This window comes from Aythya ferina (assembly GCF_964211825.1).
Source record: "Aythya ferina genome assembly, chromosome: 1".
NCBI classification, from domain to species: domain Eukaryota; kingdom Metazoa; phylum Chordata; class Aves; order Anseriformes; family Anatidae; genus Aythya; species Aythya ferina.
The window spans coordinates 144,696,183-144,721,130 of NC_140296.1; the positions used below are offsets into that span (position 1 = coordinate 144,696,183).

The window sequence follows — 24,948 nt, forward strand, 5'->3', positions numbered from 1 at the left end:
AGGCCACAAAATCTCATGAAGATGATGATAGGAGAAAAAAATAACAACAAAACAGAAAGGAGATCTTGTTCTCCTATTTAAAATATTAGTCACCTGGAGCAAATGGAGGAATGAATTCTGCAAGGTTGTTCTGTAGTTATGGTGATGAAAATACAATCTTAATCAAGGAGGATCAGTATTCAGTATTACCAACCGTCTCTGGGAAATCTATTACTGTCTAGAAACCATGAAAAGCAACCTGGAACAGACATTCAAAAACTCGGGTTGGAGCCTTTTTTTTGTTATTATGTTATTATTATTATTATTATGTAAAGAATGCCTGAAAGATTTATTTACTCTTTTTTTTTTTTTTTTTTTTTTTTTTTTTTTTTTCCTTAGAAACACCAGTAATGTTAAGACCAGCCTTCCCAGCTTTCTCAGAGCAGTCAAGACACTTCAGAGTATAACTGACTGACTGTCTGACTGTTACAGGAGGAGCTGGATCTTTATTAATGTTTTCTGTGTCAACCAGGCCAAACTAACCAACCCCAAATGGTTCTTTTGAAGTCTGTCTAAGACCCCCTTTCCATTCAAAGCTAGATTAATTCCCACATTTTTTTCCATTATCATAAAATAATCTTCTATTTTTCTCATGTATGACACTTCTGTAGAAGTAACATTTTGGAAAATACTATCTTCACATGTTTCATATGTTATAAAGATACAAAAAGAGCCACCAACCCAATTTTTTCCAGTTGCAATTCAGCTTTCAAAATCTCAGTCCCAATCATTCAGTCTTTTCTGTGCTCTTCATAGAAAACAAAACAAAACAAACAAACAAAAAAAAAAAAAAAAAAAAAAAAAAGGAAGGAAGAAAAAATATCTGATTGAGACAATCTGTATTAGGAAGAGTTAAATGCAGAAAATAATATGCACTTCTCTTCCATTTTTTAAATTATCTTCTTTCAGGCAAAATATATTTTTTTGTATTTGCTCTCACTTTGTATTCTATTTAGTAAGTTTACTAGTTTATAAAATTGTTACATTTTATTTTTTTTCCCATATATATTGACACAAAAATTATTTCAAATTCATATTAGACATCTAATTTGAGGCATCCAGCCAGCACCAGAAACTATCCTACATGAGCTATGCACTCAGTTAAAATAATTTCAAACAAATACTAAGTCAAGAACCAGAAAAATGTTTTGTGTAACTGAAAATTTTGATCAAGTTTTTGAATACTAAAATTCATTAAATAAATTCTTCTATTTCAGAGCATTCTCTTATCTACGGTTTGGCCTGAATAAAGGCTGAAAAGGACTGCATGATGCCCACAGAAAACAGGCTTTATTGAAGGGGCTAGATGCACCTCATAAGGAGACACCTACTACATCTCTGTGGAGCTATATCATCCTCCACACAGCTTCTTGTAGACACATTTGCTGTCCACAGTGATAGTTCAGTGCCATGCAGACATGTGAGCTAGCTCTTCATCAGCCTGTGGGTAGCTGAAGCAAAATAGCTGCCAAGCACAGCTGCTTGCCTGGGCGCACATGCCTAGTGGTTATGACAGACAGGTTTCCTGTAGGTGCAGTGGGCATCCTAATTGCTGGAAAGTTATAACTGCATAGATACAGTTGCGGGACCTCTTCCTTAAAGGCTGAACTAAAACCCAGTAAAGCCAGTAGGGTGCTACTCTGTAAACTTGGCTTCAATGGGTTTTTGATCAGCCCTCTTTCCCTGCACAAGGAATGAACTAGTTTTCCATACAGTAAAAAAGTGACAGTAGTTTTTTGTTGATATTATTTTCTTTTTCTCATGCAATATTCAGCTTGAAGTGTTTAGAAATCATACAGGATTTAGTGCAATTTAGAGATGTAATACAATAGCCATACATGACTATTTGCTTATCCTCAAAAGAACTAAGCATTATGATATGCAATGATTTTGAATTGCTTAAGGGATTTTTTTTTTTTTCTGATTTCTTTGTCTATGCAAAGATACAGGTCATATAAAAACCATACTTGGATATGACACTGGATATATGCCAGAGAAAACAGGTGAATGAATTTTTATGAAGAAAGATTATATTCAGCTCAAGTCAATTTCACTCATAAGAAATTATTATAAACTGTAATATAAGACAGAATAGGAAAAATGTATTTTAATACAAAAATATGGATACAGTTCGTCAGCAGAAGCCAAACCTTCTGTTCATGTAGATGTGAGCTACATAGGAGTGTTGTACATTGAACATGATGAATGCACTCTTGTTCCCTAGGGTGTAAGCGGTGGTTTTGGTGATGAACAGGATCCCTGGCTGTCAAAACTGGTTGCTCGACCAGGTAACTGCAAGAAAAATGTTAATATAACAAATGTCATTAATATGTCCATGACTCACACTCATTTCAGAGGATGAGAGAATACCTCAAAGAAGAACCTGAGTCACAACCAGACCCTTTCTGGATCAAACTCTTAATCAGAACTGATAATGGTAAGAAAATTCCTAAAGTGACCTCATAAAAATCTCTGACTCTTTCCACAGGAGTAGGTTTAACCACCCAGGGTACCTCCTTCTTCAAACATAAGTAATTCAGAGAAAGCAAGAAACCACTCAAAAGAGGCTTCAGTTTTGCACTGATCTTTTTCAGATGTTCTACTGAGGCCTTGTTGTTAGTTGCCTTTTTTTTTTTTTTTTTTTTTTTGTTTATTTATTTGCTTCTATCTATTACTGAAGATGCTGTGCAGCCATGTGCTAAATGATTGAGAAGCCAAATGGACCATGTTGCTTTGGACTGCAGCTCATTTTTCTACAGAGACTGATTTAGGGGAGGGCTAGAAAGTGTGTCCTCTGTGTCCGAAAGTAGGATCCATTGTTTCTTGAGACTTCAGTATGAATCTTTTCAAACCCAAAGCTAATGAGCATTTTATATACAGAAAATCCATAAAATGTGGCCATAGCAGGCTGAAGAGGTAGTCTAAGCCCAGGGATTTGTAGGTATGCATTGCACCCATGCATGCAAATAAGCTTCCAATCAGTGTCTGCTTGAGCAACTCTGGAGGTAGCTGCTGTTATGTTGCCGTAACTTAGCACAATTAGAAGGCCAGTTTCAGGTTAATGTTTTAGCAACATAACTATTAATGTTAAATATTTTTGAATAGGAAATGATTGCTTTTGAAATGGTTGCAAATGATTTCTTATAAGTGGATGTAAGCTCCTTAATTTCTGGTATTTTAAATGTTTTAATATTACAATGTTGTATCATGCCGTATCATCATGAAAACTTTTGAAATGGAAAATTTAAATAAAGAGTAAACCCATGAAACTAGATTTAGATTGAGGTAATTATATTATAGCTGCTTGACAGATGGACAGTGACTCCCATGTTGCACTGAGTTTAATGATTCTCAGAAGCACATACATGTTAGAAAGAAAATAACACAAAACATTTAAAATACTGAGGAAAGAATTGTGTTACTTCTTACCTCTACCAGTGGATGCCAGTGAGTTATTGGTTTGCGTGGGTAAGCCAACATTTCATTCCAATGATCTCTTCCAAGCCCTTCAGCATCAATTCCTGTCCGACATACCCCAATGACCTCATTGTGCCCTACTCTGGGAAACGTAGAGAAAGTTTTTTTTTTTTTTTTAAATAAAAATAGTTTTAATAAAATCTGATGTATAATTCAATTTACTGGTTTAATGCAGCAGAGAATGCATGCCCAAGGTTCTCCTATTATTTATTACAGATATTAGTTTTAGTGGTAATATAGTAATACGAAGTTCTGTAATGGCAGCATCAAAAACCTCCAGCCACTACCAGAGTGCTTCTAGAAGCCATAAAAATAGCAGTGAAGACTTAACCTTTGCCATAAAAAGGTTAAAGGCCAAAAGACACAAAGACAGAAAAGAACCATGTTACACCAAATGATCTAGAAGGAAAGCATATTTAAATTTTGTTGCTGAAGAAGGTGAAAGAATAAATTTTCTGCTCCAGGGAATAAATTTCCTGTTCCAAATGCTTCAGACATAATTTCACACTACATTTCCTAACTCTAACTGTTGTGGTAATTGGAACTTCAGCCAAAAATGAGAAAGACAAGGGGTGTAACCATAACAGGCTATACCTTAATATTTCTACATGCCTGTTGAGGGAATCCAGAAGGTCATTTTCTGCACCTCACTTATAGATGCCTTAGAATAACATTTCCTACTTTCCTCAAGAGCTGATGAGCACTGAAGGTGTACAAGTTGCTGTACTATCCTCCTCCTAATAGCACTGCAGTACCCCTTTCATATTTTCAGGGAATACCTTCCTGACTCAAGTTAGAGAAAAATGAAACCGGATGTTGAGGAAAAATAATCTGAGGTTTGTGTTGCTAAACTGGACTTTCACTGTTTATTTGCCTTGCAATCTCAAGAACTCATTACTAATAGCCCTTGAACAATGCAGGCTTGGCTCAGACATGATGCTGTCAATCATTGTCTAATTTAACCTGCAGTCTTAGTGCTACTCTAAGCATCAGTCTCTTCAGTTGTCAGTGAGGTTACAGATTTGTTGAGGCTTGGAAACATTATCAATGAGGGCTGAACCCAAAGGTTACGAAGCTTCTTTATTGTGTCAATCAAATAATTAATTATGACTTATTATACCTTAATTCAATGAGACAATTAAGCACCTAATTCTTCCATTCTCTTTTAAACTAGAAGACACACTTGACAAACTTTTTGCATAGTCCAGCCACCAGATGGGGACAGAAATGCCAATGTTAGTGGCAGGTAAGGAGACTGAGACATTTCTTCCTCATCACAGTTATTTATGACAAAAATAAAATGAACTGAGCTTTAAAAGTTGAGGAAGCTTTAAACTGCTCCAGGAAAAGGTCTGAAGGCTTTGTCTTTTGTGATACTGAAGCTACCTGTATGTTCAGGGAGGTAGAAATTGGTTGCTTGCAATGATCAGATAATGTCTCACTGAAGTTTAATGTTCAGAGAGCAAACTCTGCTTACCGATCATAGTCCATCACTGCAATGGAGAGGCTGACCTGATCCACATTCTCTGGAGGGATATCAAAGATGATGGCCTCGTTATAAACTGGATTGAGTGTGTTCTTCTTCGTGGTTGTTTTCCGCTTTTTCAGTCTTCGACCCTCACACATTAGTGACACTTTGACGTATGGATCTGAGTAGCAAATAATCAGTTGTGTGCACTTGGACTCAAAGTCTTTCAAACATGTTAAGCGGTGTTTTTGTAGGTATGTCATATTGGTAAGACACATAAATACAAACATTTTGTGACCTTGGAAAACTATGTTTTCAATATGCTGTCAATGCAATGGAAAGGTATAGGCTTCTGAATAAATGTACTAAATGTCATACCAGAGATAGCAAGTAGATCTGTACAGAAGCTATACCCACTATCTTACTGCTTCCTTTCACAACCATGTTAAACATACACATACAAAAAAGGAGTTGCTATTAATCCACTTTTTGAATAGACTTGACCTTGTTATTTAAAAAAGAAGTAGATTCACCTGATGAGCCAGTTATATCCATTGCTTTGAGATTTCTACATTTGATGACTGTTAATGTCATTCTCCCAGCAGTAGGCAAATAACAAAGGGAAAACATGATCTCACCCAAATCTATGCTTTCCTGAAAAAGAAAAATAATAATTAATTATCTGACTATAAGGCCAACAATAAATGCAAAATTCAGATCATGCAAAATTTTAGAAATACTTTTACATTCACAGAGACTTCTTTTTGCAGCTTCAGATGCATTCAAAGAGATTGTAAACAAGAATATTCAGAAATTACTTCTACAAAATATGGAAAGAGTAACAATAGGATAATATTTTAGTGACAGGATCTGGAATTGCCAAACTGAGAATTTAAATCAAAAATATGGTCAAAATTTTCTTGATGTCTGATACATTTGTGTTGAATTCACATTGGAAAAGGTGATGAATGTAGAATGTTAAGACCCACTCTTGAAAAGACTCCAATTCCATCATCCCCAGTAGAAAGAAATCAAGTGGGATATTTAAATGACACACATTTCCTTGCAGTTTAGCCACTGAAATGTAGGAGTTTTATTTGTGCACATATGTATGTACATGAAAAGTTCATCCTCAGAGATTTGAAGAAATAAAAGCACTTGTAAATGTTGCCAACCTTATTGCTTTCATTGTGTTTTGGGGGTTCTGTTCCAGAAGAAAAGCAAAGCAAAAGAGTAACACCTCTAACTTTCCTGTCTAAGGGATAACTTCAAGGAGGATGGTATACTAGAAAAGATGGATAAGGTATATATGGATCTTAATACTCACAGAAAGATAATTTCTTTATTGAGACCATGTGCTGCAAATTCAAACAAAATGATGTAGCTATACAGTTCAGATGCTACAACATTTGGGGAATGTGATCTAAAGAAGAGAGGTTCCATCAATTCCTGTTTTTTCTCTCATGAGGAGAACATGTGATTTCTTTAATATCACACAAGATTAGTTGTTGAGATATCACTTATGTTCCAGATTGTTTCTGTTCTTTTAAGATTTTAAATACCTCTCCCCCACTCCAAAAATCCAACACACAAACAAACAACAATAACTAACAACAACAAAAACATATTAAGAACAATTTAGAATTTTTAAATGAAAGTTTTTAAGGAGCTTGTAAGGCAGTCAGTTTAGTAAGGCAGCAATTCTCAAGCTTGATCTCAAAAGACTATTTTTGACATTACTAAAAAGCCTATTTTTTAATATTCCATCTTCAAAACCTGTCAAATCTGCAACTACTCTGAGTGTGAATTTGAGAACTACTGGTACAGCTACAGAACTACTACTATGGTACAGCTGTTCTAGCATCAGAACACAAGTGTGACATATTTTCAAATGATACATGCTAAAATAATCGTTGTGTGTATGACAAATATGTTGCTCATAGTTATGAGACAGAGTGGGACTTCTTCACATATTTCAGCTGCTTACTGGAAATATTTTATTATCTTATTTTTTGTTAATGCTTTATCTAAATTGAAGTAGGTACTTTAGATCTTTCTTGATGAACTTAACCAAGTGCCTCTTTTATTTTATTTATTTTATTTTATTTTATTTTATTTTATTTTATTTTATTTTATTTTATTTTATTTTATTTTATTTTATTTTATTTTATTATTTTATTTTATTTTATTTTCCTGCCTTGCAGACTCTAGCTCAAAGAATGTAGGTTTAGAATATCTTTAAATTCTCTGCTGCACTGTTAATAAAATATAGGCTTTTGGCTGGTTGGTTCACATGTTCAGTTATTTTACTGGGTTTCTGTTTTGAGAATTAATAGATTGGTATATATATTAACAAGTTATGAGGGGAAATTTCATACATGTTAAGATTTCTCAGAATTTCAAAATGATTTAGCTCATTCAGTTTACATTGGATGAACAGGCATTTAGCATTCCCTTTGCCCAACCCCTTACTTTGCCACACACAATGAAGAATTTGTGCCACAGAATACACACACAGAAAGCAAACAAATTTACTTTCCTATTTCAGAAAATATAAATAGAACTTGAACAAATGAAGTGTAATTCTTTTCAATCATTTATTGAAGTGGTAGATGTCCTCTATTATACTTTGCAGTTTTGTCACATCTGAAATCTGTTTTAAACACAGCTTCTGTTTGCTTTCTAAAACACATTGCTTTCTGAATTCAGAATCTGATCATTGATCCTCATATGTGTGTATGAAATACATTTCACTCTTTTGTTATAGAAGTAAACACAGTTCCCCCACATCTAGCACTTCAAAGTGTGAGTTCTGTGTTGAGAGAGGTGATGAAGATGGATTGTATCATAGAGCATAGTGGACAGAACATGAAAAAGACTAAGGGGTATAAATTCTTCTTTCAGAGACATGATTTGTGTAGGTGAATAGAGAAAAAGTCTTTTCCCCCAAGAGCTGTGTATGAATTTGAGTCTTCTATTATCTCTTTCTGGAGAGAAATTACATGCACTCAAAAGTTTGAGTGAGCTGAAATTATAAACAAGAACACAAACAGCGCTATTTAAAGTGACTTAAATGCTTTTAAAAAAACATTGCTCAAAATACTTTCAAAACTCTTTATGATTGTTACCTCACCTTAGTTTTCTGCAAACCTGTGAAAACCTCAGTGCTTAATGGCAACAATTTGAGGCTTATGCTTGGTCCTTTTTCTTTCCTTTCTAATCCCTATGCACTGAAATTGTATTGAATATGAGCTTGGAAAATCCCTTGCAATCAAACCCAGTGTGTTTGACCATGAAATTAATAAGAAAGATGCCTTCATGCAAAAATAACGATTAGACAATGAATGAGGGGGATGTTTTCACTCCACACAGCAGGCTGTCCACTGAGGTTACCAGGGCTCAGTAATCTGTGTTCTGGTACTCCTCAGTTTGAAGTAAAAAGTTATGGGTTGGAAAAATTGTCTTTACCATTCCAGTATTTATGCAGGAATCTTCTGACACCTATGACCTATGCCTAGAGAAAAAGTGGCTCGTGTTGCCCTGCAATGCCTGATTTTCACATTGTGGAACAACTCATGCTGCTCTATGCATTTCTACAATAGATAAATTCTTCAGTAGAATAGAATACATATTACTTCAGATAAACATAATCTATGTCAAAGACATTTATGAGCATCACATTGTAAGATCAAAGGGCTAGAAATAAAATTTGTAGTTACCCTACACTAGGCAGTAGACACCATGTAACTTACCTCCTTTTGAAGTTCTTTTGAAGAATTGAGGATAAAATTATTCACATATAAATAAATACTATCAGAGGCTGGGTATCACATAAAATGGCTGGGTCATCACCAGCTTTGTTTTCTATTTTTCTTAACTTGTATGTTAGTGGTTCATATATTTGGAGATGAAAACACAGATTCAGACTTGGATAATGAATAAAGTAAAACTCCGCATTTAAGCTTTTCATGAAAGTCTGTCTACTGCCCTGATTATCATGAGTAAAATTTTTAAACACCCTAGGTGCTTGAGTATTATTGATTTTAATTGAGATTTAAAAATAGGATTTAAATTACTTCAGAATCCCAGCGCTTTAGAAAATTCATATTTCTCTCATTTTATAATACACTTGATAAATAAGTTCACACAACTTATTTGACATTAACCCTTCAGTACAAGCAAATCTATGGAAGCCAAGGCATCACCACATCAATAACTATGTCTGCACTGCATTCCACTTCAAACAAAGCACAATTCAGAAAACATGAACCTGGAACCAGAGGCTGCCTCTCACACACTTTTTAAACTATCCTTCATATTATATTGCACGTACTATATATTCACATATAACTTTTGTTAGAGTAGTTGTGCATTACTTAGCTAACTCATGAAATATTCTTCCTTTCCTTTGCCTATTTTGATTTTTTTTTCTTCTTAAATTAATCTTAGATTTCAATTAACAGCCAACTTTACAGATGCTTATAATGATCCAAACAACAACAAAAAACAAACAATCAAAAAAAAACAAAAAAACAACACACTAGCATAGCTGCACTAAGACAAAAATAAGCATTTGTTTGTAATGTCTCTCTCTTCTTCATTTATTCCCCTTTTGTGTACAAAAGCCATCATACAGAACTAAGGAACTGGAATGGTGGTAAGTGCTATACCAGCTTCAGTTATTTTTATGGTTCCCAATCTACTTCACTGTCCAATTCATTTTTCTGGTACAGCAACACTAGAACAAAATAAAACAGAGAAAACACAGACTTCAAATGTGTATGTCAGCTACTGAGATGAATTTGATTTTTTTTTAGCTATAGAACACAGATTCTTTGAATAGTGTAATTCTTGTCCCACACAAGAAACCAAACCTAAATGGATACACTAATCAGTTGCCAAGGATCTGTATGCATACGTTGCTCTATGAGGTTTTGGGATATCAGTCCAGGGGTTGGCAAAATCAGACAAAAAATAATTACTCTTTTTTTTTTTTTTTTTTTTTTTTTTTTTTTTTTTTAAATCAGACTTACTGGAGAACAGTGGTCTCACCTTCACACTTAATCCTGTAGAGGCAGTAGCAGCATTTCTGTGGAAATGCTCCATGTTCACAATATGGATAAACAGTGAAGGGGTGTAAGAATTTTGAAGCCCTTGAATGGGAACATAAATTATTTTGATCAAGTTTTTAGAACTATTGTTGCTGGAGAAAGTTTTCCTGTTTCTCACTCTGATTAATGTTTCCAGTTGCCATTGAATTCAATCAGAGAGAACTTTCAGCTAAGAATATCTGCAAATTCAGTGAGGAAGTTAGTAAGTCAACCTTTAACATTCAAGGAAGTTTCTTCTCATATATCACCACCCATAATTCTGAATTGAATGGGAAAAATTATTTACTGATTAAGTTGAAAGTGAGATAACTCGTACAGTGTTCCTCCAAGGTCTTTGCTGGTTTCATGTGCTAGCAGGAGAGAAAAGTTGACAGAGAGCTGATACATGAAATACAGTGTAATTTTTGCATCAAATTTTGAAGAAACACATACTCTAGCCATTTGTTTAACTGATGTTTGTTTTATGCCTTTCCCTTTTTCAAATTTTGCTATTTAAATAAAATCTTAAAACAACTCAGTGATCTATGTGAATGTTACTGGAACTCAAAATATTTTATACTTTTATTGGTACTAGAGTGTCATTAATTTATGTTGTTAAAATATGAATTATTTGCATAATTAATACTGCACTAGAAATCTAATTTCCTAAAAACCATTCTGGGGAGTTTCATTTTCATTCCAATTATCATAATCCAAGTTAATAAATTAATTCTTAATCTCAATTTTATTATCTAGAACTACTTTCCTAATAATTGTAGTTTAAATGATGTTTTAATGATTACATGAGAAAGTAAAATAGTGAAAATCCTTACAGTGACATGAATTTATTTTGCAATTAATTCCTAAATAAATGATTTGCACATTTTCTCTTTTAATTTTCTTACTGTATGTTGAATGAGCAATTGTACTAACAATCATTTACTAGATGTGAAATAAGTCATTTAGGCATTTGCATTTCTAGACTCTTAGCTGTTCAGTCACAGTGAGGACTGTCTTTCAGTTTAGTATGCAATTAAGAAAAAAAAAAAAAAACAACAAACTTGGATTTTTTGAATACTGCAGAAAGATAATTTCCCAAAATGAAATTTATTATTTCCAACAAAAGCTATCTTTGCATGACCTCAGTGTTCAAGAATCAGGGATGAAATAAAAGATAAAGCTAAATGTTAGGGGTTGAATGAAAAAAAAAAAAAAAAAACAAACAAAAAAACAAAAGAGGGGCTTGTCCCCTCAGAGAATCAGCAAAGCTTAATGTATTAAGACATTTCTGCTTTTGAGGTGTAGATCAAGAATTAGAAGAATGATAGAAAAGAAGAGTACAGAGCTCTAACAATTTGTTTTCTCATCTGTGCATTTTGACTTTGATGGTATTTATATTATCACAGACGTTGTCAAAAGTTACCTACCTGAAGCTCAATAATACAGGGAATTCTCCTATCTCTCAAAGGGATTTCACTTTGGAAATCTTGTCCCCACAGCTAATATTTATCTCCCTTTCCTGTTAGTCTTTGCATATCAAATTCAACTCTTCTTCCCAACACCTCTTATTGATTGAGCTGTTCTCCTGGGAAATAAATCAATCAGATTTGTGTTTGTTCTTGCCCCTGTGGAAGATGGTCTGGAGACACTGGGGCCTGTTGCTTCATAATGACTGCGTCTACTGCTTCTGGAGGCCTAAATCTTGTTTTAGCCTGACATCCTGATTGCTCTGGGTAAGTGCAGCTGCTGATTGTGGTCCTGATTGCAGAGAGGACTCCCTGAGACAGCAGGCTGGGTCCAGCAGGCTGAATACTCTCAACAGGAGACCAGGAAACCTCCTGCATGCTTCTTTTGTCATCCCCTTTGTACATAGCCATCTGCCTTGTGTGGTATGGGGGTAGTTTCATTTTGCCAGACACCAAGGAAGCCCATTCCTGCTTCAGAACAGCTGGGGACAGAGATGCTTATGTAACCTAACCGTGGCATCTATCGGCATGTGAATGAAACAATAACTAAGTGGCTTCAAATACAGAGATGCACTTCTGAAGCAGCAATGCATTTATTACAAAGAGAATATTTGCAGCGAGAAACTCATAGAGTGCTTAGGGCATAGAGTGATCATCAGCAGAACATCAAGCTGAACACTTTAGCATAGCTACCATGTACCACCTAGACACAGAAATATTAATTTTCCTTGAGGAAATCATATTTTTAATTCATCTGATATTTCCTACTTTTAAGGTAGAACCGAAAGTAGCAGTTTGCCTCCAGCAAAACAGAATATTCAAATAATTTGTTGTTTCAAACTAATAATAATTCAATAATTCATTCAACTCAATTTGTTCAATAATTCAATCATTTAACAATAATCAAAGCCTTCCCTGCTTTCAGTAACTAGAAAGAAACTTGCCCTTTCTCTATTGTCTTTTCTTGTTATCACCCAAACCTAAGGCAGTCCCAAACCTAAATGAAAAACCTAAACACTTTTCTTGTAAAAACTGCCCCAGAATATTGTCTCATGTACTCAGCAGCAGGTGATCACATGGATCACCTTTATATCATCATCATTGATTGGAAATGACAAGTGCCACCTATTCTTGGTTATTGGGGGGCTGTTCCCATTATAGAGATGATAAATCCGAATATCTCTAATATTAGGGGGCCTTTACTTTTTTACGTTTAACATTGTTTCATGGCTTTTATGGACATTTCCAGAAACAATAGTGTAAACCCATTTTGATGAGGAACTATGAGGAAAACTAATCAAAGACAATGGCTGCAATTGCTCTAGATGGACTGCAGAGGTAGGCTTAATTTTTGTTTGATTTTGTTTGAATCAGAAGAATCTCTCAATCTCTCTTCATAACAGAAGTCAATGTCAAATAGGATTACCTGTGCGATGTCCTACACTGGCGAGTGTTTGAGATAGATCTACTGAGACAAATGTTACTATTTTTGTTTGTTTGTTTGTTTTTAAGTTACCTAAACATTTCTGTCTTTTCCAACAATGTTATTCATTTATATTCCAAGTGCTTTAGAAGTAGAAGTCACTCTTCATGTGCATTATATGAAGTCTGTATCCTTACATAACCTTTTACTAACATCCCACTTCACAAATGGGAAAAATGAAGCACTGTAATGTTTGGTGCTAGAAATGAAGTAGTAATCAAGTTCCATCCATCTACATGAGATAATTCAAGAGGCTACAAATATGTGACATCTCCATGACTAACATCCCCAGGAGATGACCATTATCCTGGAAGTGGCTTTCATCTAAATGTTGAGTTCTATTAAATTTTTAATCCAATTGCAGTGTCATATAATTGGTTACACTAATGGAGCTCACAGAATACCTTTACTTTCCACCAATATTTTGGTCAATGGTGTTAGAGGCAGGGATTTCCAAAGCAATCTATCAAGATTAAAAGAATAATCAGAAGTTAATACACTTTTAAATCCAGAAAGTGTTAGATCATAGCAAGAGGGGGAATTTTTGTCTGAGTGATTTTACAGTACTGAATATTTGCACTTAAATGATTGTTATCAATTCAAATTAATGTTTCTTGTTGTTGTTTTTTTTTTTTTTTGGTTGTTTTGTTTTTTAAGTATGCAGTAAGTATTGATAGTGACAAACCTCAGAAATATACATGAAGCTCACAAGCACTTTGCAAAAACACATGACAGATATTTTGACTAAATAGTTCATGTAATATTGTTTGCTTTTGATGCTATGAACTAATCTCCTACAGTGTTTTAAGAACTGCAGTATTCCAATATACTAAACAACCTCTGCAGGTAGTCCAAGGCTGCCTCTGGTTTGTCTTTTTATTAATCAATCAAACAAACAAAAGTAAATGATGGATTATTTATTGAAAGTTCAACCACCCAGTTATAAGCAAAAATTGGGGATGTTAATATCATCAGATATTTGGGATACTTATTTTTTCACAATCAATTTTACACCAAATTTATCTTGGTAAATAAACATTAAAAATGAAAATGCATTAGCACTTATAACAGGTACATGCTACATATTATACAACAGCTACAGGTTTCCAACAGAACGTGTAACAGAGAAACAACGATATGAATGAAAAATTAAATGAAGAAAATACAAACTACAAAAGATGAATAAACATCAACAATTGTAAACGATAAGTGTAAAAATGAGTATGTGAGGGACCAATCCTGCACTTGTAAAATCATTTCAAAAGAAAAAAGAAAAAAAAGAAAAAAGAAAAAAGAAAAAAGATTCAAATTGTGGTTTCCCACAGATTCATTGGTTTTATGGCCAAAAAAACTCAATGCAACCATCCAGTCTGATCTTCCCTTGGTTTTGTATTTCCTGTACCAAATAAAAAAATCCTTGCAAGCAAAACCTTTAAAAATGCTCTTAACTAGTGACAGTCTTTGCATAATGGAGAATCTGATCTACTGTGGTAATGTCTTTTACTGGCAAAATTTTACGGTTCATTTCCTTGGTAAATCTGTAAATCTCTTCAACTCCTATACTGTAGAGCCTTGTGTCATAAAATCAGATTCTTTCCAAGTAGGTAATAGTAACAGGATTCAACCAGTTTCTAACTTCTCAACAGAAAATCCTTGACTATGGAATAGACATAAAAGACTCAAAGCTGAGGAGAGGCCACTTCTGTGTTGTATTTTAAGTTTTGAGCTCTTTTAAGTTTTGAGCTCTTTGAGCTCTTACTTTTTCCTGTTTTCTACCACTTATCATTTAGCAACTGTATGAGTAAACCATTAGGTATGGAAAGCATGTCTGAACAGTAAGGCTGGAAACTTCATACAACATACAGGAAAACAGAGCAGAGGTGATGAAGGAAAAAGAGTGAGAGAAATGTATTTGCATATTGGCATCTTGGTTCCTATGCTATACAGTGTAAGTATGGACCTTCCTGCTAATACAACCACTTCATTTATTTATTTATTTGTTATATGTTCTTTATGAACACCAAAGCATGTGTTCCTGGAGTACAGTTATTTCTCACTAATTGCAAAACTATCTGAGTCATATTTTTCAAAGCTTGACCCAAGATCTACTGACTCTGGCAAGTGCTACTGCTAGTGAGTGACACTGGTAAACTTTAGATCTGGTATGTAACTCTATAATTCCCTACTGATTAACATCTTATGCACTGTTTATTGCTGTGCAGGATTGGCTCCCTCATTTTACAGTTTCTGAAGTGTTGGAATTATTAGTAAGCAAATTTTAATCGACATGAACCAACTGAAGTAAAACACAAGGCAACACATTGCACATATAATAACAGGACACCTTATAGGAGGGTTTCATTTTCACAGGGAAAATCAAACAAATCAGTTTCTTACACAGTTAGCTGAGAATAAGGTAAGGCTTGTGAAAGTAAGCAGTCATTGAATACTAGAATATATTTCCTATTTTTGTGTGTGTTTATTGTTAATGGTTTAGGTGAGGACAACTTATTCAGCCCAAAAGGCTGAAATCCAAAAACTAAATGCTTTCTCCTAAATTTCATAAACACTAAAAAAAAGCAACACAGAATGAACTAAGCACTATAGCTGAATGTTCCAACCCTTAGTGATGAAGAAACTTGGTTTAGAATTCAGTGCCAAGATTAGCAAGCCAGATGTTTATCAGCATCCCTCCCCACAGCATCATCTGGTATGGAATTTCAATTTGCTTAAAACCAGTGATGAACAATCCAGGTATTCTAACTTACTGAAATTGTTCTAGTTGTCAGCTAAAGATCTCATACATATGCCTGTATATATACATACATACATACATACATACATATATATATATATATATATATATATATATATATATAATGTTACTGGGGTATTATTCCATTAATCCAAGTAATCCAAGACCCTAAACACAGATTTAATTTTAAAGGTTGGGAATATAGTTCTTAATTTTACCTTATATCTGAGCTTCATCAAATAAAGTGTACATAGTTGTGGTTTTCTGGACGTGTGCCGCAGGCTGTTCAGGCCAGTTTGGTAAACCCCACAGTTAAAATAAATATTTTCCAGAATTCACAAAATTCTGAAAACTGCCCTCATTATGAGACCATAACTCTTGTACTTCTCTCTCAGGAAACATATTGCTCATACTCATACTGGTGAGCAAATCCAAGTCCTCTTTGTCTTCCTGGTCATGCAGACCTAAATTTCCCTGTCCAGCAGGTACGCACAGCATGAAAATATTTGGGAAAAGAAGCATAGGAAGCCTCTGGCTCTATCAAAAGAGTGGTGTGAAGCTTCTGTCATTGAAGCAGTGTCTAGTACTTCTCTGTCCTCTGTTCATCCCTGCTACTCTATAGATGGCAGTCCAGCTCATGCTTAAGGACATGCATGACAAACTGTTTTGGTTATCTCTACAGAAAAATGGATGGGAAATTTTTCTACATAAATAGCATAGTTTAAAAAACAAAACAAACATAGAAAACAAACAAACAAAAAACACTTGTTTCCCCCTTCTTCTCAAATTCTAGCTAGGGAAGATGAGTTTGGATTTCTGTGTTAACAAAGATAATGGTTGGACACTTGTGTTTTTCCTGATGGTAGCTTGTCATCTGTTCTATGAGTGAATTGCACAGACCTCCTTTTCTTGCTTACAACAACAGCAAAATAACAATTTCTCTTTCCTAACTTTCCTTCCCTGTGTCTCTTGAGTTTTGCTAGCAACCAGCAGCAACACAGATACATCTACTAGGGGACCCTAGGCAAAGGGCAGCCTGCAAAGAGCATTTTAAACTTCAAGAATTTTGAGCTTCTTACGTCTCTCACAGGATCCCAACCCCATGAAGATGTGCTAACAAGTGCAGAACAGGCTCTACTCTTTAATAGATGGTTACTTTGAAGGACAGGGTATTTTCCTGCCAGGAAAATGTTAATAGCTCTTGTTAAGCAGTGACTTTCTGTGATGTACTATTTATTTAATAAACCTAATGCACACTTGTACAGTGAGCCATGAGGATGATGGTATGTTCTCAGAAGATTGTTTTAGTAATTAAATTTTCTAGCTTCCTAAGCATCTTATTCTCTGTGCTTAAAGGAAAATATTGACTTTTTTTTTTTTTTCTTCCAGAATCTGCTGATGATAAACAGGATGCTCTGCCATGAACTACAAAAGAAAAAATGAAAATATCACATTAATGGTTTTGGTAATGGTAACACATTACTTACTGTGGTGGCACAGTGGATGTCTTTCCATACATTGGCTTCCCTGGAGAGATCTGAGACTTCAAAAAGGTTATCAAGAATTACTTCCCCAATCATGTCATGTCTAGAAAATCTGTCAAAATCATAAACACTGAAATGCAATTTCCTGTTGCTGAGTTGATCATAGGCTACAGGAAACTGAAAGGTTTCATCAAAGACAGGATTTAATGTCTTTCTGTGAACTCGTGTCTGAAACTTCTTTTTCCTATCTGGAAGCAGATATATCTTAACGTAGGGGTCGGATGTTCCTGTGAAGTCTTTAGCAGGCAGATCTAAGGCTTTGATAATTGTGACAGCCAGAAGTTCATTCTCGTAATCATACCGGAGAGTGAAATTAAGTTTTCCACATGTTTTCACATCTTCTTGTTGCCCATCAGAATCCACAGACTTCTGTTTGTAGAGTTCTGGTTTTATTCTCCCAATGCTGGTTGTTGTCTCTCCCCTTTGTAAAATTGGATCTGTCCCCATGTTAAAATCAACACTGGACACTTGCATCTGTCTTGGCAAGTGCCTCCTGAAAGAATTGTGCCTGCACACACACACACAAAATGAGCCATAGTTATCTCCAGAAAAGACCTGGCTATTACTAAATAGAAAATACATCAAGAAGACTAAATTAATAAGGGTTTGTATCTTTAAAATAATTTTAAAACAATCCCCCAAATGTTTTACAAGTGTTAAAACATCTTTGAGAGGAAATGATCATTCAGAACAAAATTCTTGACCTGAGAGACACCCAGTGTCCTGGCAATACATATATTTATCACCTCATTTTCAAGCTATGCAGCTGAAACTGCATTCAGGTTCTTTCATAGAACAACTTTACAGTTCCAGCATTACTTGATCCCACTGTGCTATTGCATGGACAAAATGTAGCCAGGAAGAAAAAAAATAAATCACCTACAGACAACAGACTTCCTTCCTGTTGTTTGGAGGCATTCATTGGCTGTTTTTCAATTAAATGTTTACCATGCTTAACACTGATTACTGTGAAAGGCCTGAAAAGGCCATGCAAAGCTTTGTTTGGAGGTTTTCAACATAGTGCTTTGCCATCATACAACATTTTAAGTATATCCATTGGGTATTCAGTACAGAGGTACAGGTTGCCTTCTCCAATAACATTGTGAACATTTTGTTCTGGCTGCAATACATTTCAAAGTTTTGGGTAACATTTTCCTGTGATAGTTTTTATTTTCCTTATGTTTTCATACTCTTCTATGCATTATATTAGAAAACTGATTCATATACTTGTACCAAGAAACATTATGTTTAAATCATTGTAATTCTGAATATTGTGTAGCATATATGTACATATTTATGGACTTATCCTGACTCACGACCATCAACAGAAATTTTCACCTTTTCTAAGATTGAAATCAAACCTCTGTTATGCCATGCAGTTTTAAAGTAGTATAAAATATTGACCGAAAGGTTTCATAGAATTAATCATTAGCAGATTCCATTATGACCATATTGTCCAGTTTATTTTTTGGACATTTTCATATTTCCTTGGTACTTCACTACCCTTACAATCTGTACTGGAAATACTCACTACCTCCTCCTGTGAGCGTACTTAGTTGCCATTAAAAAGCAATTTAATTGTCAGAATTTCCTCTGCTTTTTGCAATCAATTGCTTATTAATGCCAAATGCAGCCTTGCCTTATTGCCTGGTTTCCCTGTGGTGTTGTGTTCTGAAAACAAGAGGTGTCACAGCTGTGTGTTTCTTTCTTTAAATCAGAAATGCAAATTGTCCATTTGAAAGCAACCAGGACTCATTTTATAGATATTATTTGTATTTTTGCTGTAAGTGAAGTGGTTGCAGAAGGCATATAGCGCAAAACTACTGCAATTTAGCTGGGCAGAGATACAAGAGGGTAATCTGCAGCCATTAAATAATAGACAAGAATGTTTCCCATTTTGGCTGTTTTAGTACTGCTAGGTGTAGGGAACAGTCCGACTGTCACAAAAGAATAGGGGAGGGAGAATAGGCCACGTTTGATGTAGCTCCAAAAAAAACAGGTGTTTTGATCTCAAATTTGGGTGAATGTTATACCCCTCTCATAATACATTTTACCTTTCTTAAATGTTTCTTAAATGTTTAAGCTGCCCAAATTCATAGCATATGATGTCCATGCTGGACTGGAGTGAGGACTGGGAAGGCCCTAACTATAACCATACCCTCAGGGAGTTTCAGGGCTGCCCTTGAGCCTTTGCCCACTGGAAAGTCCCATCTCATAGGTGTGCCAAACACAAGGGAGGAACTGAACTCCACCCAGAATGTAGTGGCAATAAAAATTTGGGCATGCAGTGATTTACGTGCTAGCACTCTAGTATCTCTGACTTTCTGCCTATGCAGGGGAAACAGTGAAAATGCCTGCATGCCATTTCCAGTGTGAATGAAATTGGATACAAGACAAACTCTTTTTTTTTTTTTTTTTTTTTTCTTCTCCTAGTATTTGTTGTATTTATGAATATCTGAGTTAATACTTGTACATGTAACTTGTAAAAACATGAATCTATGATTTCTAAGGTGCCAACCTCCTTTCAAATTGTCAAACATTGCATACAAAAGATCCTCTAGCGAAGACAGTCGTTGTGAGGTGTTGCTAAGTAGAACAGTGCAGCTGTATGGCTATGCCCCATGGGAACCAGCAGTGCTTTTGCTCTAGTAAGCCAATGCCCTAATTACATAGTGCCTAGTATCTGTTCTGAGTCACAGCATTTCACCAAGATGGCTAATCAGTCTGTTAATTATTAAGAAGTTTCATTGTTGTCATGGCAACATATTTGTCTTCCTTTGTTCTGCAATAACAAAGGACTTAATGACTGTTATAATGAAGTACAAGGATGTCAGGCAACCAGGTTGTGAAGATGCTGTGAAGCTACTAATGTGTGCAAATCCAGGTACTTTGAGCCACTACTGGCTTTTACATAGCACTCCTACAATAGACATGTGTTCTATAACTTAGAGCAAACACATTTTGAGTGACAGTAAGTCTGCACATAAATCTCTAATATGAAATGTGCTTATACAGGAATAATGATAGTATGAAGCTGTTTTATTACTCAATAAGATTGACATATGTAAGACTAAAAAGTAGAATAGGATGCTGATTTATGAAATGACTTGAGATTTATGATGTGTGGCTCTGGTCTAGCTTTACTACATGACATTAGAGTTATGTTTTGGAACAAATCCAGGAATGGACACCAGCACTTAAATTGTATTTAGACAGAACTGAGGCTGCTGTTTCCTCCTTGATGTCATCAAATTCAAGAGACCTGCTTGTTTTTCTTTAAACTTAACATTTCCAAGCACCTCACTTTTGCATTTATACCTCTTGGGAGCAGACTTACTCTTGTAGAGCTGAGTGGCAAGTTTCTCTCCCACCTAACACCAAGGAGCTCAAAGCACTCTGGAAGTCAAGGTGAACATTTGAAGGATGAAATATCACAGAAGCAATACACTATATTACAGAATAACTTCACAAAGTTCTGGGAAAAGTGTCTTTCTCTAACACACAGCAAAAATGTATGTTAAGAAACACCACTGATGCAGGAATTCTTCTACTGTAGTTTACTAGCTAATTGGGATCAAGGACTGAAGGACTTTTTTTTATTTTTTTTTCTTTTTTTCTTCCTTTTAAACTAGCAGGTCTTTTCTTACTATTAGGAACTATGCAAATGGTGTCATTCTAATTAAGCAGAAATTTATCATTTCCATGCAATAACATGTCTCACAGACATCAGACACCAGAGCCAGTTTTTAATCATTATGTGATCCAACATTCTGTCACATGAAAGAGAAGTAATCCAGAAAACTGGTCTAAATATCCTGCCTTCATCTTATATATGACATTCTTGGCAGTAATAATTAATATGGGCTGTGGGAAGGCTTAGACTCACCAAGCAGTCAGGGTTATAGAAAAAATGCATTTGCAAATACAGAAAGGATGATTTCTAGGTACTTTTGAAGATACATCTCATTCTAAACACTTTGTAACAAGGTATATTGTTGTTGTTTGTTGTTCATTTTTGTTTTGTCTTTTTTTTTTTTTTTTTTTTTTTTTTTTTTCTGAGCAAAATGTAAAGGAAGCTGAAGAAAGTGTTTCCAAACCCCCTACTGCTAATTGGCTAAAGTGGGAAAGATTTAAAACTGATATTCTAGACAGGGTAAATAGAAAAAGCTTCCTTACATCGTGCAGAAAGAGTATGATTGATGACAGGTTTTAATTTTGTAAAACTGTCCTTGGCCTCGGGGATATTTTATGTATTTAGATCCCAGTCCAAATCACCCTGGAGGCCTGTGGGAATATTTTCATAGCCTGAAGTAGCTCTGGATCATGTCCCCGGAACTTCTTTTTTTCCCCTATATTACCACCGAGAGTTTTCAAATCTATTTGCCAGCTAGCTATTTCTTCTGTCTGTTCAGGTAGTCAAAGAGCCCAATCACCTACAGATTTACCTGTTGGTACATGATGGATAAAACTCTTCCAATTAATATCCAATTAGATAGCCAGTTACATAATATCTTTATCATGCTAAGCTGTATCAGTTTTGGTCCCTCTGTGTTTCCTATAGCAGTTACCATGTCAGAGCTGTTTTTCTAGTATTTTGGAACTGTTCCTCAGAAAGACTTGGATACTGTGCTCCACCTCTTAGCAGATGGATACAGTAGTTGGACTCAGGCACAACTAAGGCAATGTGGCCTCAAGCCAGCTGTATAGTTGCATCATTCATCATAGTTCAGCTGCTAGAGTCAGTTAGACCTCCTTTGGATAGAATATTCTAATTTTTGGGAGCCTTCTGTGGTTGCTTTTTGGCTGTTCCTCGTTGTTGGAATAGCTGGAAAAAATGCCTTTCTCTACTCACCAGCTCAATGAATGCACTGAGCAAGCAAAACACTGTCTTAGGGACTCTCAGAAAGCCAGCAAAATATGTGGCCACTAAACATAAAGTATGTCTTCTCTAGTCTTGTGTCTCCAATGATTATTATGATTATTATGTGAGGGATATTTTTGTTGTTGTTGTTGTTTTGTTTTGCTTTTGTAGCTTATGTTGATTTAGCAAATAGTCCATTGAGTGAAAGCCACTTCTTATGTAGCATTTGTACTCTTACTTGTAGCATTATGCAATACTTCAGGTGCCTCTTTTAACCTTCAGTTTCCCATTTTGTGTTTACGAAACATTTCTTTTAAAAAATTATTTGTGTATTTATTTTGTTATGTAGGAAATGATCTTTGTAGTTCACTGTCTATTTCCCATACATTAAATTGCTGACAGTATTTGAAGAAAACCCTGTTTGATACTACAGGTCACTGCACATCTCTTCTTCACTACTTTACAAGATAACTCAGGATCTGTGACAAAATTAAAGTTTGTGTCCTTCACTTTAATACAAAAGAAATCACTGCAGCAATATTATATGCTTGACTTTTATTTAAAAATCTATATATAATCTGTACTGCTTTGAGGTCAGTCTGTAAGGGTCTATATTCTTAGACTGGGACTTTAATTCCTTTATAAGTGGCAAACCGTGTCTTGAAGAAATGTGCCATCAACAACAAACCTGCCATTTATTTAGTGAAGAAGAAAACTTTCAACTGCAAAAGCAACTCCTCTACAAAAATATCTCTGTGAAATGACAGACTTGCAGTACTTGCAAAAATCACACTCAACTTGATTTTCCTATACACAAAACCTAAAAAGGAAAAGCTTAAAGTAGCAGTAACATATGTATTTACAAAGCAGTAGAAGACAGAGATTTGATCTTCATATGTTAAGGCAGTGAGGTAGCACCACCTGTTTTGGAATATTCTGTTTAAATTCACATGACTGCCATTTCACCCATAACTGGTAAAAACACAGCAAACATCCTATGATATTAGAAGTTTTCAGCAGCATGTTCTGGTTGTACCTTTTTCCAGGAAACGTGCCACAGATGTAAGTGTCCCTTACCTTGATGATGATGTGGGCTCTGTGATCTGCCTCTGCATGCGTGCATGTCTGATCAGATGTTCTTTCAGTGCATTCTGGACCTCTGCTGGTATATCAGGTGAAGTGTGGCTAATTTTCAATGCAGCTTCAAGTACCTTTGTTGTAGGTTTCCCATTTTCTTTAACTTCCTTTTTCTCGCTGGTCTCAAAAACCTCTGTGGGAGCACTCGAGTTGCTCTGAGGGACATTACTGGCATTGGAAGTGAGAGGTTTGCTTCTCCAGCAGGGCCAACACAACTTCCAAAAGACAAAAAGTGAGACTACCAGCAAAGCGAGCCCGCAGAAGCTGACGACTACTGCTAACAGACTGACTGAGATGTCTGCAAAGAATTAGAAACAGAGATCATCATAACAGACAAACATGGAGAAAAAAAAAAAGTAAGAAAGAAACAGGTAAGGAGATAGAAGCATTTTAATCACTATCCTATCAAAATCTTTAAAGTTTTATCTATTTATGTATTTGTTAGGTTTTTTTTTTTGTTTTTTTTTTTTGTTTTTTTTTTAATATATCTAAAATGCCTTTGAAACGCTATCGTTCTCTACTATATATTTCTTTTCCAAATTCTCCAGTCACTGTTGCACAGACTAGGTGCCAGTAACAGTACCAGTAGCCACACACTGCCAGTCAGGCTTCTCAGGAAATAAGGGACTACACAAATGGTCCTGAATACACCCAGCCATGGTCATCAAAAGGTGTTTGCTCATGAACACTTCTTGCTGAAAAAAATAAACAGTCAACATTTTCTATAAGTGCACATGAAGATAGGTTAATTCAAAACACTGAGGCTGATAAAGAAATTTCTTCAGGACTTGTCAAACTTGTGACTTCATGTGCTAACTGCTTCATAAACATGTTTAAACCTAACATTTACCTGGATAAGCAGGAACAAGATATAGTCTGTCACAACCAATAAGTGGCAGGGGTTAAATCTTAAGCACTGATAGACCACGACAACACATATATCTTGGTATCTAAAATTATGCTATGAAAATGAAGCTGGCTTCAGAGTACACTATACAATGCCCTGGGTTGTATGGAGATCTTACCGTACACTTAGCTATCCCTGCTGCCCAGCATTTGACTTTTTCTGCCACAGTGGATTAACATATCCAATAGCTCTGTCAAAGTAAGGAGAACAGATTTCATACCAACTAAATTCTGGGAACAGACGTGCATTTTAGGAAATGGTGGATCACCAGAAATGCCAATTGGGCCTTAATTAGGATTTTTATTCTATGTGACATGTTTCAGTTTGATTTTTCCAGTATCATGTAATCTTATAAATTTGACTTAAAAAATCCCCTTCCTTTTGAAAAGAGGCTTTTGTATGCTTTAAAAATATTCAATAAGCCCTGCCTAAATGCCCCTCAAGTAATGGCTGCTGCTGCTTGTTACAACAAGATTTGACAATTTAACAACTAATATTTTGTATCCATAGCTCCAGGCTACAGACTACTAAACTGAACTCATGGAAAAGTGCAACCAGACTTTGAGCGTATTTTTTAATAAAGGCTCACAGGAAGAAAAATAGTCTTCTAGGTCTGTATTGAATCTATGAAACAGTATGTATCTCACAAATACTTTGGGGATATTGAGTTTCAACAAGTTCATTTAGGAAATTTTTCTTTCATTTCCAAATATGTCTATCA

At 35.2% G+C, this 24,948-nt stretch overlaps 1 protein-coding gene across 2 annotated transcripts in view; it reads right to left on the reverse strand.

Moving 5' to 3' along the window:
- Positions 1–892: 892 nt before the first annotated feature.
- Positions 893–24,948, reverse strand: part of SYT10 (synaptotagmin 10) — a 35,712-nt gene continuing 11,656 nt past the window's right edge. The window contains exons 2-7 of one of the 2 annotated variants that reach the window (XM_084538222.1): positions 23,261–23,618; positions 17,266–17,830; positions 5,518–5,638; positions 4,994–5,165; positions 3,469–3,598; positions 893–2,331 (exon numbers count right to left, since the gene is read on the reverse strand). In XM_084538222.1, the coding sequence (XP_084394348.1) occupies positions 2,260–2,331; positions 3,469–3,598; positions 4,994–5,165; positions 5,518–5,638; positions 17,266–17,830; positions 23,261–23,618 (1,418 nt within the window). In that variant the 3' untranslated portion in view covers positions 893–2,259. The remainder of the gene's footprint in view (positions 2,332–3,468; positions 3,599–4,993; positions 5,166–5,517; positions 5,639–17,265; positions 17,831–23,260; positions 23,619–24,948) is intronic. The other variant, XR_014698617.1, reaches the window with a different exon arrangement.